Source organism: Myotis davidii, unplaced genomic scaffold, assembly GCF_000327345.1.
Source record: "Myotis davidii unplaced genomic scaffold, ASM32734v1 scaffold796, whole genome shotgun sequence".
Classification (NCBI taxonomy): Eukaryota; Metazoa; Chordata; class Mammalia; order Chiroptera; family Vespertilionidae; genus Myotis; species Myotis davidii.
Window position 1 is genome coordinate 470,151 of NW_006287809.1, and position 12,440 is coordinate 482,590.

At 49.3% G+C, this 12,440-nt stretch overlaps 1 protein-coding gene across 1 annotated transcript in view; it reads right to left on the reverse strand.

The window, feature by feature from the left end:
• RELB (v-rel avian reticuloendotheliosis viral oncogene homolog B) overlaps positions 1-12,440 on the reverse strand; it is a 57,907-nt gene that overhangs the window by 12,435 nt on the left and 33,032 nt on the right. Inside the window, 3 exon segments of the mRNA XM_006759554.2 lie at positions 68-199; positions 427-518; positions 1,976-2,133. Coding sequence (XP_006759617.1) covers positions 68-199; positions 427-518; positions 1,976-2,133 — 382 coding nt within the window.

Below are 12,440 nucleotides of genomic sequence, written 5' to 3' on the forward strand. Positions count from 1 at the left end.
TTGTATGTGGGGCTTTTTGGTACCTGCAGCCAAAGACAGTCCTATGGACACAGCACCCTCGACTCACTCTTGTCGTAGACAGGCTCGGACAGCACGGGATCCATCTGGCACATCTGTCCCTGCTGGTCCCTGTAAGAGGCCTGGAAGCAGATCCTCACGACGTTCATGTCCACCTCCTGATGGTTCTTCAGGGACCCAGCTGCGAGAGAGGCGTGGGAAAGCTGAGGGTGGGGGAGAGGGGAGGGCTGGAGGCGATGGTGGGGCCCAGAGAAGGCAAGGGGAGGGGCGTGGGCAGAGGGGGTGGGGGCTGGGCTCACTGATGTAGGAAAGCTGAAGGTGGGGGAGAGGGGAGGACTGGAGGCGATGGTAGGGCCCAGAGAAGGCAAGGGGAGGGGAGTGGGCAGAGGGAGTGGGGTCTGGGCTCACCGTTATACGGGTCGATGCCCAGCTGGATTTTCCGCTCTATGGCAGCCTCGATCTCCTTCTTCCTCACACACTGGATGCCCAGGTTGTTAAAGCTGCGTGGGGGGCAGGTGGAAGGGAGGTCATCACCAGGGGGCAGGGGTAGCTCTAACCCCCAGGAGGACTCCAGCAGATGCTACCTGCCCTGGGCCCAGGGGTCCCAGCTTTGAAGGGGTCCGGGGTTCAAACCCTCCGGGGTGTCAACACTGGCCAACCTCACTGATAAGAAAACTCAAATGAAACACCAACGCAGTGCCAATTTTCACAAACGCATCCAGACAGCAAAGATCAAAGCATGTGCTAGCACCCCCTGCGGGTGAGGTGGTGGGGAGTCAGCCACTCTGGCCCGCTGCTGTGGGGCTGGAAATGCTCCAGCAATTCACACTGGAGGACGATCTGTCCGTATTCATTCATTCCACAAATATCTTCTGAGCACCTACTGTGTGCCGGGCAGGTGCTAGGCGCCGGGGGATATAGCAGGGAACAAGAGAAACAAAAATCCCCGCTCCTACTAAATGTATAGATCACTAAGAGTATACAGGTACCTACTTGGAGCCGGCAATTTCATTTCTAGGAATTTATCCCAGAGAAGAAATGATCTATACATAAAGCAATTCACTGCGACTCAGTTTATCATAGAAGCACAAGGGACTGAAACCAGCGTAGGTGCCCATTAATAGAGGAGTTGCTAGGCTGGTGTGGCTCATCGGTTGAGCGTCAGCCTATGAACCAAGAGGTCACAGTTCGATTCCCGGTCAGGGCACATGCTTAGGTTGTGGGCTCTATCCCCAGCTGGGGGGCATGCAGAAGGCAGCCGATCAATGATTCTCTCTCATCACTGATGTTTCTGTCTCCCTCTCCCTTCCTCTCTGATATCAATAATATACATTGATATCAAGTCACTGTGTGCATCCTCACGTTGGAATATTATGCAGCCAGTAAAAAGGATGGGGCAGCCCCAACTGTTCTGAAAGGCACGATCTCCAAGATGTACTGGACACAAAAATGAGGTTCGAGTGTCTGCTATTGTTTATAAGGAGAGAAAAGATGTATCTACGCAGAGCATATTTTTAACTGCCTCCAGGAGGGGACACTAGGAACTGGAAGACCAAAGGAGGAAGGAAATTCATTTTTCACTGCACACTCTTGCTGAACCTTTTCATTTCTTATTTATCAAAAACATATAAATCATAAAGTGAAAGAAAATTATAAAGTGAAAGAACAGGCCTTGCAGGTAAGTCGGGTCTTGGGTCAGATCCCAGCTCTGCCATTGGCTCTCTGTAGCCCTGCAACCTCTCAGAGCCTCAGTTTCCGGTGTGAATGTGTGGGGCAGGGCTCCAGGCCTGAGGGGATCCCTCCACCCCCACCGGCCGCTCGCCCGCTGCTCGTCTGGGAAACGCCGTCGGGAGAGTCTGGTTGAGCTGGGCCTGGCCCTGAGGTCTCCCTGGGTGATTCTTAGCCCCTCAGACTCTCCATGACCAAGAGCGGAGGCTCTGGGGTCGGGGTTGGGTACCTGTGCCGGGGGCTGACGTGAGGCCGGAGCCGCACCCTGCAGACGCCGTCGGTGCAGTCTTTCCCCACGAGGCTGTGGGGGTGCACGCGGTGAGGCCAGTCCTTCCACACCAGGCATGCGGTCACCTCCACCTCCCGCAGCCCTCCGCAGTCCCGGAGCTGCAGGAAGACAGGCGCACTTTGGGGGGGGGGGTCCCATCGTCGATACCCGCATCTTTCCAAACTCCCTGGGGGCTCCCTGGGTAGGTCTCAACTCCCTCCGCTTCCCCCTAGAGTGATGGACGGGTGGGGTGTTTGCTTAAGACCCCTCTGAGATCCTAACCCTGAGACTTCCAGCTGCTGCCCTGAGGGCCTTGTAACATGCTAGCTGCCCCCAGATGGGCTTCCTCTGGCCACTCAGGCTTTTAAACACTGGGTGCCTCCCAGGCCTCTAAGTACAGCCCGCAGATAACATCCCCGTGACAGGAGAGAAAGGCACCCTTACGGTGTCCACCACCTTAACCGGGTGAGCAAGGTCAGCATCACCGGTCCTGGGCCCAGTGACCCCGGCACGCCCAACGCCGGGAAGGACACCGTGTCACGGCTGCGACAGCCCCTCCGAAGTGCATCACCTGAACCTAACCATGAGGAAGCACCAGACAAACTCAAACTGCAGGTCACCAGATCAAAAATATCAGTGTCATGAAAGTTAATAAAAAGATGGGTGTTGTCCTAGCTGGTGTTGCTCAGTGGTAGGAGTGTCGGCCCACACACTGAAGGGTTGTGGTTTGATTCCTGGTCAAGGACAGGAACCTGGGGTGCAGGTTCCACGTCAGAGCATGTGTGGGAGGCAACCAGTCAATGTCTCTCTCTCTCCCTCCCTCTCTCCCTTTTTCCCTCCCTTCCTCCATTCCACTGTCTCTAAAATATTAATGGAGCCTTGACTGGTTTGGCTCAGTGGATAGAGCGTCGGCCTGCGGACTGAAAGGCCCCGGGTTCGATTCCGGTCGAGGGCATGTACCTGGGTTGTGGGCACATCCCCATTGGGGGATGTGCAGGAGGCGGCTGATCGATGTCTCTCTCTCTCATCGATGTTTCTGACTATCTCTCTCCCTTCCTCTCTGTAAAAAAATCAATAAAATATATTTTAAAAAATAATAAATAAAAAAGTAATGGAAAAAATATCCTCGGGTGAGGATTAACAACAATAAAAAGATGGGTGTCATATTTTGGATGAAAGGAAAATAAACACATATTTTGACCTGGCTGGTAGTTCCATGGTGTGTACATAAGTAACTAATAAACAGGTTTAGAGGCGTGGAATCGTGGCACAGACTGCTGGATCTCAAGGGGAAGGGGAGGGGCAGGAAGAGATTAACCACGTAATTTATATGCATATATGCATGGCCTATGGATAGAGACAATAGCATGGTGAATGCCTGGGGTGGGACAGGAACTGGTGGAAGGGCCAATGGAGGAAAAATGGGGGACATCTATAATACTCTCAACAATAAAGATAAATAAAAATGTATCAAGCTGTATACTTAAGAGTTGATCTTAACAAATATGTGAAGATAAAATATGATAATATATCAGTTTATTATATTAAATTTAATGTTAACTTCATATTCAAGGTTAATTTGACTAAGTTAATTGTTAATTTGATATTGAAATTACATTTAAAATTGTAATTATTAAATTAACATTTTAAGATAAAATGCAACTTAAAATATAACTCCATTTTTTAAAAAGCAGAGAGACTAGCCCATCTGATGTGGCTCAGTGGTTGAGCATCGACCTATGAACCAGGAAGTCATGGTTCAATTCCCAGTCCGGGTACATGCCCGGGTCATGGGCGCGATTCCCAGCAGTGGGCGTGCAGGAGGCAGCTGATCAATATTCTCTCTCATCGTTGACATTTCTATCTCTCTCCCTCTCCCTTCCTCTCTGAAATCAATAAAAATATATTTTAAAAATAAAATAAAAAGGAGAGAGACTAAAGAGACACAACCACCAAACACAACATGTGATCCCTGCTTGGATCGTGGATTGAGGGTAAAGAAACAACCATAACGCATTTTGGGGACAACTGGGCAATTCAAGTATGGACTCCATGAGATGGTGTTATGGAGCACTGTTTATTTTCCTACGGTAGTACCCGTGCTGTAGCTGTGTAGGAGCTTATTCTTAGGAGATGCACTTTGAAAGCTGAAGTGTGACGTTAACATGACCACTACAACTCATTTGCAAATAGTTCAGCAAAAGAAAAACAGTGTGTGTGTGTGCGTGTGCGTGTGTGTGCGCATGTGTGTATATGTGTGCGCGTGTATGTGTGTGTGCGTGTGTGCGCGCGCATGTGCGTGCGTGTGTATGTGTGTGCGCATGCGTGTACGTGTGTGCGCGCGCATGTGTGTATGTGTACGTGTGTGTACGTGCGTACGTGTGTGAGTGTGCATGCGTGTATGTGTGTGTACGTGTGTATGTGCGTGTGTGTGTGTGTGCGTGTGTGTACGTGCGTACGTGTGTGTGTGTGTGTGCGTGTGTGTGTGTAGAGAGAGCGAGCAACCAGAGCAGCAAATGTGGCAAAGGCCAGCTGGTGCGTATGGGTGAAGAGTACACAGGCTCCTGTTCTTTTAATTTTTCTGTAGATTAAATTTACCTCAAAACTCATCAATTGTATACATTAAATGAGTGCAACTTTTTGTACATCAATTATACCTCAATAAAATCTTGTTTGAGCATCGACCTGTGAACCAGGAGGTCAAGATTCGATTCCTGGTCAGGGCACATGCCCGACCGACCCCCAGCAGGGGGTGTGCAGGAGGCAGCTGACGACTGTTGATGTTTCTATCTCTCCCTCTCCCTTCCTCTCTGTAGAAAATCAATAAAAAATATATATATTTAAAAAAAAAATAATGAGAGAGAATCATCGATCCGCTGCCTCTTACACGTCCCATGCTGGGGATCGAACCCACAACCTGGGCATGTGTCCTGACTGGGAATGGAACCAGTGTCCTCCTAGTTCATGAGTCGATGCTCAACCACTGAGCCACACCAGCTGGGCCAGCTTCTCTTTTTAAAAAAGGAAGTTTTGGCAAATGGGCTGAATTTCTGCTCAGCAGCCAAAGGCAGCAGTGGATAAAAAGCAACTCGTTTAGTCCTGATGGTGTGGCTCAGTTGGCTGAGCTCCCTCCTGCTCACCAAGACGTCAACCATTTGCCGAAACCGGTTTGGCTCAGTGGATAGAGCATCGGCCTGCGGACTGAGGGGTCCCTGGTTCGATTCCGGTCAAGGGCATGTACCTGGGTTGCGGGCACATCCCCAGTGGGGAGTGTGCAGGAGGCAGCTGGTCGATGTTTCTCTCTCATCGATGTTTCTGACTCTCTATCTCTCTCCTTTCCTCTCTGTAAAAACTCAATAAAATATATTTTAAAAAAAAAAAAAAGACGTCAACCATTTGACTCCCGGTCAGGGCACGTGCCCGGGTTGCATGCTCAGTCCCCACTTAGGGGCGTGCAGGAGGCAACCAATTGATGTTTCTCATCGATTTCTCTCTCTTTCTCTCTCTCCCTCTCCCTAAAAAAATACATTTAAAAGAAACCCACCATATAAAAACAAAACAAAAAAAACCCACAACCCTTTAAACCATGGGCCCAGACTGATGAAGCTTTGTTAAGTTAGGCCCTGCTCTGAACTACTAAAGCTGGAGCCTGTAAAATACAATGAAACTGCCCACCTGACTTCCTCAGTGGTTGTGTCAACCTATGAACCAGGAGGTGAGGGCTTGATCCCCATTGTGGGGAGGGGTGTGTGTGTGCCAGAGGTAGCCAATTGGTGATATTTTTCTCATCACTGATGTTTCTCTTTTTATTTTTTTTTAATATATATTTTATTGATTTTCTACAGAGAAGAAGGGAGAGAGAGAGTTAGAAACATCGATGAGAGAGATCAATCAGCTGCCTCCTGCACGCCCCCCACTGGGGATGTGCCCGCAACCAAGGTACATGTCCTAGGAGGGAGAGATAGAAACACCAATGGTGAGACAATCATTGTTTGGCTGCCTCCTGAACGCCCCCTCCTGGGCATGGAGCCCACAACCTGGGCATGTGCCCTTGACTGGAATTGAACCCAGGACCCTTCAGTCTGCAGGCTGACTCTCCACTGAGCCGAACCAGCTGGAGCCGTCACTGATGTTTCTATCTCTCTCTCCCTCTCCCTTCCTCGCTGAAATCAAGAAGAAAAAAACATTTTAAAAAATATATAATAAACCGGCGAGGTTCAGTGGTATAATACTGCCCTCTAGCGGACATTCGAGACATTGGGGTGATTTTGGTGACTGATGGGCACCCTCAGCAGGCAGTAGACAGGCCCGGAGATGCTACACGGCCTACAAACCAAGGGCATCCCACACAAGTCCTGCAAGACTTCTGAACCTCCCACCACCATTTCGTGTCAGTGAAAACCCTGTTTAAAGTCACCAGAGCCCTAGCCGGTTTGGCTCAGTGGATGGAGCCTCAGCCTGCGGACTGAAGGGTCTCAGGTTTGAATCCGGCCAAGGGCATATTCCCAGGTTGCAGGCTCTATTCCCAGTGAGGGGCGTGCAGGAGGCAGCTGATCAATGACTCTCTCTCATCACTGATGTTTCTATCTCCCTCTCCCTTCCTCTCTGAAATCAATAAAAAATATATATATATTTAAATATCATCAGAGCCCAGAACCTAGTGCTGTATTTTTCCCTTAATTTTAAAATAAAGTGAATTTTTTTAAGTCACCGAGTCTGCCAGGCTGGTTCAGGCTGCATCCGTCGCCACCGCATTAATGAGGTCAAAAGCAACTGCCACCTTCATTAACCCCTTCCCCGGCAGAAACGTGTATACTCGTTTTCACAAAATGTTCTTTTTCAGTCGTCAACGAGTATACTAAGAAAATATGGTAAAAAAAATATGGTTTATAGGAAGACGAGTTACAAACTGTTTTCATAACCAGCATCAAAAATACTATATAGAACCAAAATAAAAAAATTAGTCTGAAAAAGAAACGTTTTTAACAAAAAAATTGTTGGGGAAGGGGTTAAGCTTCCCTGGGACTGTGGCCGAGGATTAAATACTGAAATAAAATGTGCTGACATATGCTCTACTCGTTTCCTTTTATTTCTCCTTCTTTCTACGTTAGGGCATTATGGATTCTGGGCATGGTTATGAGTAGAGGTAAGTAATGTTATTAATACATTTCATTGAGTCAGATCGGATTAAAACCATTCTTAACCAGCTTCCTGCTACAACGTTAGGAGATTCTGAAGAGACCAGGGTTGGTGTCAGGATTCAGGAAGGCCGCAGGGCTGAAAGCTGTTCATCTTTGAGATGTCACGCAAGACTGTGGATAAGGCGTGAGGCCTTGGAGTGAGTCAGACCTGGTACCAAACAGGCTCTACACTGGCCGACTGCACGCCAGATCTCTCTGGCCTTACTGTCCTTACCTGTAAGATGGGTATCATTAAGTACCTGGCACACAGGCGCACTTAGCACACGCCAGTAATTCCTAGAGTAAAAGTGCTGTGTGCCCCTGAGCAAGTAACTGACCGTCTCTGAGCCTCAGTTTCCACTTCTGAAAAACGGGGATAAGAAAAATCCCAAATCCAGAGTCAGAAACAGGTCATCCCCTATTGCTGGGCATTTACTGTTCTAACTCTCTGAGCCCAAAACCAACACCGAGCCCAAAGAATTGCCTGCAAAGACTTAGAAATAAAAAGCAGGGGAAAACACAGCCTGCAAGTAGCATCCCACAGGTAACGTAGCACTACAAAGGGAGAGCTGCCCCGTTACAAAGGAGGGACCTGGCAGTCGCCACCTGTGGTGGGCTGCGTTGTGTCCCCCTGAATTCATGTTTCAATCCCCACCCCCACTTCCTTGGAATGTGACTGCATTTGGAGATACAGTGTTTAAAGAGCTAAGTTAAAGAGCCCTGAGGGTAGGCCCTGCTCCAGTTTGCCTGGTCTCCTATAAGAAGAGGTCATTTGCCTGGCAGGTGGCTCAGTTGGTTGGAGCAGCACCCTGTACCCCAAAAGGTGGCGGGCTCAGTTCGCAGTCAGGGCACGTACTAAGGCCGGGGCGCGTGCAGGAGGCAACTGATGGATATTTCTCTCTCACATCAACGTTCTTCCTCTCTCCTTCCTTCTCCCTCCCCCTTCCTCTCTAAAATCAATAAAAATGTATCCTCAGGTGAGAATTTAATAATAATAATAACAATAATAATAATAATGATGATGAGGCCATTTGAACACACAGAGACACCAGACGAGTGTGACCCAGGGGACAGACCATTTGAGGACAGTGAGAGGGGCTGTCTGCCAGCCAGGGAGAGAGGCCTCAGAGGAAACCAACCCCCCAGCACCTCAGTGTTCGACTTGCAGCCTCCAGAACCGTGAGAAGTAAGTTTCTGTTGTTCAAGCCACCCAGCAGGTGGCATTTTGTTACGGCCGCCTGAGCAGACTCACGCATCACCTTAGCCACAGGATCCGTCACTGAATTGGGACAAACTGCCACCCCATGTCCTTTGATGGGAGACGCCGAGACAGCCACCGAGACAGTCACCGAGCTGTGGTATTCCCTCCAAAACAAATGACCCGATCTAACCTGAAGACAGCCAACAGCCCAGAATGTGGGACATTGCCCAGAACAGCTGTCCTGTCCTCCTAAAGGACCACATCCCGAAACCCAAAGACACACTGAGGTCAAAAGACACCTGCCTTCATCCCGTTGTGACTAACAAAGTGCCATGAACTGGGTGGCTGATAAGCAATAGGTTTTCCTCCCAGTTCTGGAGGCTGGAAGTCCAGGGTCAAGGTACCTTCGCGGTCAGGTTCTAGTGAAGACCCTCCTCCAGGCTGCAGACCGCCGAGACTCTCGCTGGCTTCCTCACATGGTACGAGGGGAAAGCAAGCTCTCTGGGAACTCGTTTCTTCCTTTCCTTCTTTTTTTTAAAGATGTATTTAAAAATTTTTTCTACTTATTGATTTTAGCGAGAAAGGAAGGGAGGGAAGGCAGGAGGAAAAGGAGAGGGAGAGGGAGAGAGAGGGAGAGAGAGGGAGAGAGAATTATTGATCGGCTGCCAGAGAGAGAGAGAGAGAGAGAGAGAGAGAAACACTGATTTGCTGTTCCACTCAATCATGCATTCAGTGGATTCTTGTATGTACCCTGACCAGGGATCGAGCCCGTAACCTTGGTGTATCGGGATGACACTCTAACCAACTTAGTTTCCCGATCAGGGCTGGGGCCTCCTTGTGAATCACCCCAAAGGGCTCTACTCGCATGACTTAATCATCCCAAAGGCCCCCCACCTCCTAATACCATCACCTTGGAGGTTAGGATTACAAAATACGCATTTGGGGGACACAAACATTCAGACCTTAGCAAGACCTCATAAGTGCGGCATGTGACCCCAGACTGGTTATGAAATAAGCAAACAACAAAACAAGAGCGATACAGAATGTTTTGGGCCTCGGCCTGGTAGCTCTATGCAGTGGTCAGCAAACTGCGGCTTGCGAGCCACATGCGGCTCTTTGGCCCCTTGAGTGTGGCTCTTCCTAAGCCTTAGGAGGACCCTAATTAAGTTAATAACAATGTACCTACCTATATAGTTTAAGTTTAAAAAATTTGGCTCTCAAAAGAAATTTCAATCGTTGTACTGTTGATATTTGGCTCTGTTGACTAATGAGTTTGCCGACCACTGGGTTAGAGCCTTGTCCTGATACACCAAGGTTTCAGGTTAGACATCTGGTCAGGGCACATAGAAGAAACAACCAATGAAAGCAGAAATAAGTGGAACTACAAATCAATCTCTCTCTCTCTCTCTCTCTCTCTCTCTCCTTCCTGTTTCTCTCAAAAATCACTAATTTTTTAAATGTATAAATCTATACTAATAAAAGGGTAATATGCTAATTAGACCAGACCTTTGGATGTCCTTCCAGACAAAACCATGGTAGCAGGACCAAGGCAGAGTCTGTTAGGGGCAATCAGGCTGGCAGGGGAGGGCAGTTGGGGGCAATCAGGCTGGTGAGGGCGCAGCTGGGGGCGAGCAGGCCAGCAGGCAGAGTGATTAGGGGTGATCGGGCAGGCAGGCAGGTGAGCGGTTAGGAGACAGCGGTCCCGGATTGCAAGAGGGATGTCCGAGGGGTTCGAGATTGGAGAGGCCGCAGGCCGGGCTGAGGGACACCCCCTCCCCCGGTGCAAGAATTGTGCACTGGGCCACTAGTGTCTATATAAAGAGAGAGAGAGAGAGAGAGAGAGAGAGAGAGAGAGAGAGAGACATAAAACAAATGTAAAAGGCAGGTGGGTGTTCATTGCGCTATTCTTGTCTATTTTATGTAGGTTTAACATTTTTCAAAAGAAAAAGTTGAGACAGAGTTGAAAGTTGAAAAGAATCCCCTATCAAATTAAATAAACAGACAAAATGCTTAAAGATAAATAAGGGACTGTGATTGCCCATCAGTGCACCACATTAACCTCCTTCCTGAAAATCTAGTGACTGGGAATATATATTTCAAAGGAAATCATTCTTTTAACCAGAATGTCTGGCTGACTGCAGGCTGCTTTAGGCCATGACGCCTGGAGCCAAATCGAATGACAACTACAACCATCTAGCTGTGCAGAGGGGGCAGCACGTCAGCGCCAGACCACCTCCCTGGCGTCCTCATAGCATCCAATGGGCAGGAGCTCTATCTCCATTTCACAGATGAGGAAACCAAGGCCAAGAAGAGCCCTGGGCTTGTCCCGATTCACAAAGCTGGTAAGTGGCAGAGGCAGGACTCAAACCCTGCCTTTTTGACCCTAAAATCCCAACTTGTGGGGAAGGTCAGGGCTGCTCTGCTAATCACCCAAATAAACCCACAAGTACAAATCCCACTGAGGGAGAGGGAGAGGCAGAGAGGCAGGAGACCTCACCCCAGGGAGCTCCGGCCCTGAGGTGGGCTGTGGCCTTAGGGGTGAGTAGGGGGTGACCAGGCTGCAGGTGGACCGCACTCCAGGTAGAAGGAACAGCATGTGCAAAGGCCTGGTGCTGGAAGGTGGCGAGTGAGGAGGGGATGGGTGGAAATGGGCCAGACAATGAGAGGTCTTGGAGGCCCCGGAAGGGGCTTGGGCTTCCTCATGAGCGCACTGAGGAGCCAAGGGAGGGTTCTGAGCAGGGGAGAGGAGCAGATGTGCAATTTAACAGGCCTCTTCTGACTGCCTGGTGCGGGGGTGGGGCAGGGGTTTGGCGGAGACTGACAGCTGGTGACTGGGAAGGAAGCTGGAGGCCAGGGAGAAGCTGGGGCGGGTGGAATGGTTAGTACACAATTGAGGTTCGATAAACATTTGGGCAAAGATCCAGAAGCACAGGAAGGCTCCGTATTGGGAAAGAGCGAGGAACCAGGCCCCAGACATCACTGGGAAAAAGTCATGGATACAATCTCCAGGGAGGACAATTGGGCCATATCCATCAAGTTACTTTGGCCAGCAATTCCACTTCAAGGAGTTCTGTGAGTGACACAAATGAAGGGAATAATAGACGGACCATGTCATTCTCTACAGCCCCGCTTACAATAAATAGCAGGAGATGGAAGCAACGTAACTGCCCAGCAATAAGCCACTGCACCAGAAATTACCACACACCCACACTCCGGACACCGTGGAAACGAGCATCGGCAGCTTCATACATGCTAGTGTGAGCCAGCTCCAAGATACAGTCTTTTTTTTCTCTCACCTGAAGATATGTTTATTGATTTTTAGAGAGAGAGGAAGGGGGGGGAGAGAGAGAAACATCGATGTGAGAGAGGAACATCGATTGGTTGTCTCCCACACGGGCCCCGACAAGGGATCAAACCCACAACAAGGTATGTTCCCTAACCAGGAATCGAACCCACAACCTTTTGCTGTACAGGATAGTGCTCCAACCAACCGAGCTACCTGGACAGGGCCAAGATATGTTCTTAAGTTAAAAAAAAAAGCAAAGCACAGAACAGTTCACATGTACTACACAGATGCTCCTCGACTAACGATGAACTTACGATGGGGTTACGTACCGATCAGTGCCCCAGTGCAGGGTGAAAACATCAGGTCGAAAATGCATTTAATGCACATACAGAACATCACAGCTTAGCCCGGCCTACCTTAAGTGTGCTCAGAACACTTACATCAGCCTACAGCTGGGCAAGATCACCTAACACAAAGTCTATCTATATTATAAAAGGCCCATGGCCCTAACGCCATAACACTGTAATGACCGGTCACCAGGGGGTGCATTGAGCACCTCTCAGTCCCCCCACCTCCGACCCAGGAGCCGCAGCTCTCGAGGTGGGGGGTGGGTGTGAGCTACTAGTGGTGGAGAGCTACAAGGGGCTATGGGCTGGGCGGCCAGCTGAGGCAAGCGGAAGCAAGTTACTCGCGCACGATTTCCTGCGTGCTGGGCCTCTAGCCTATAATCATAAAAGCATAATATGCTAATTAGACTGG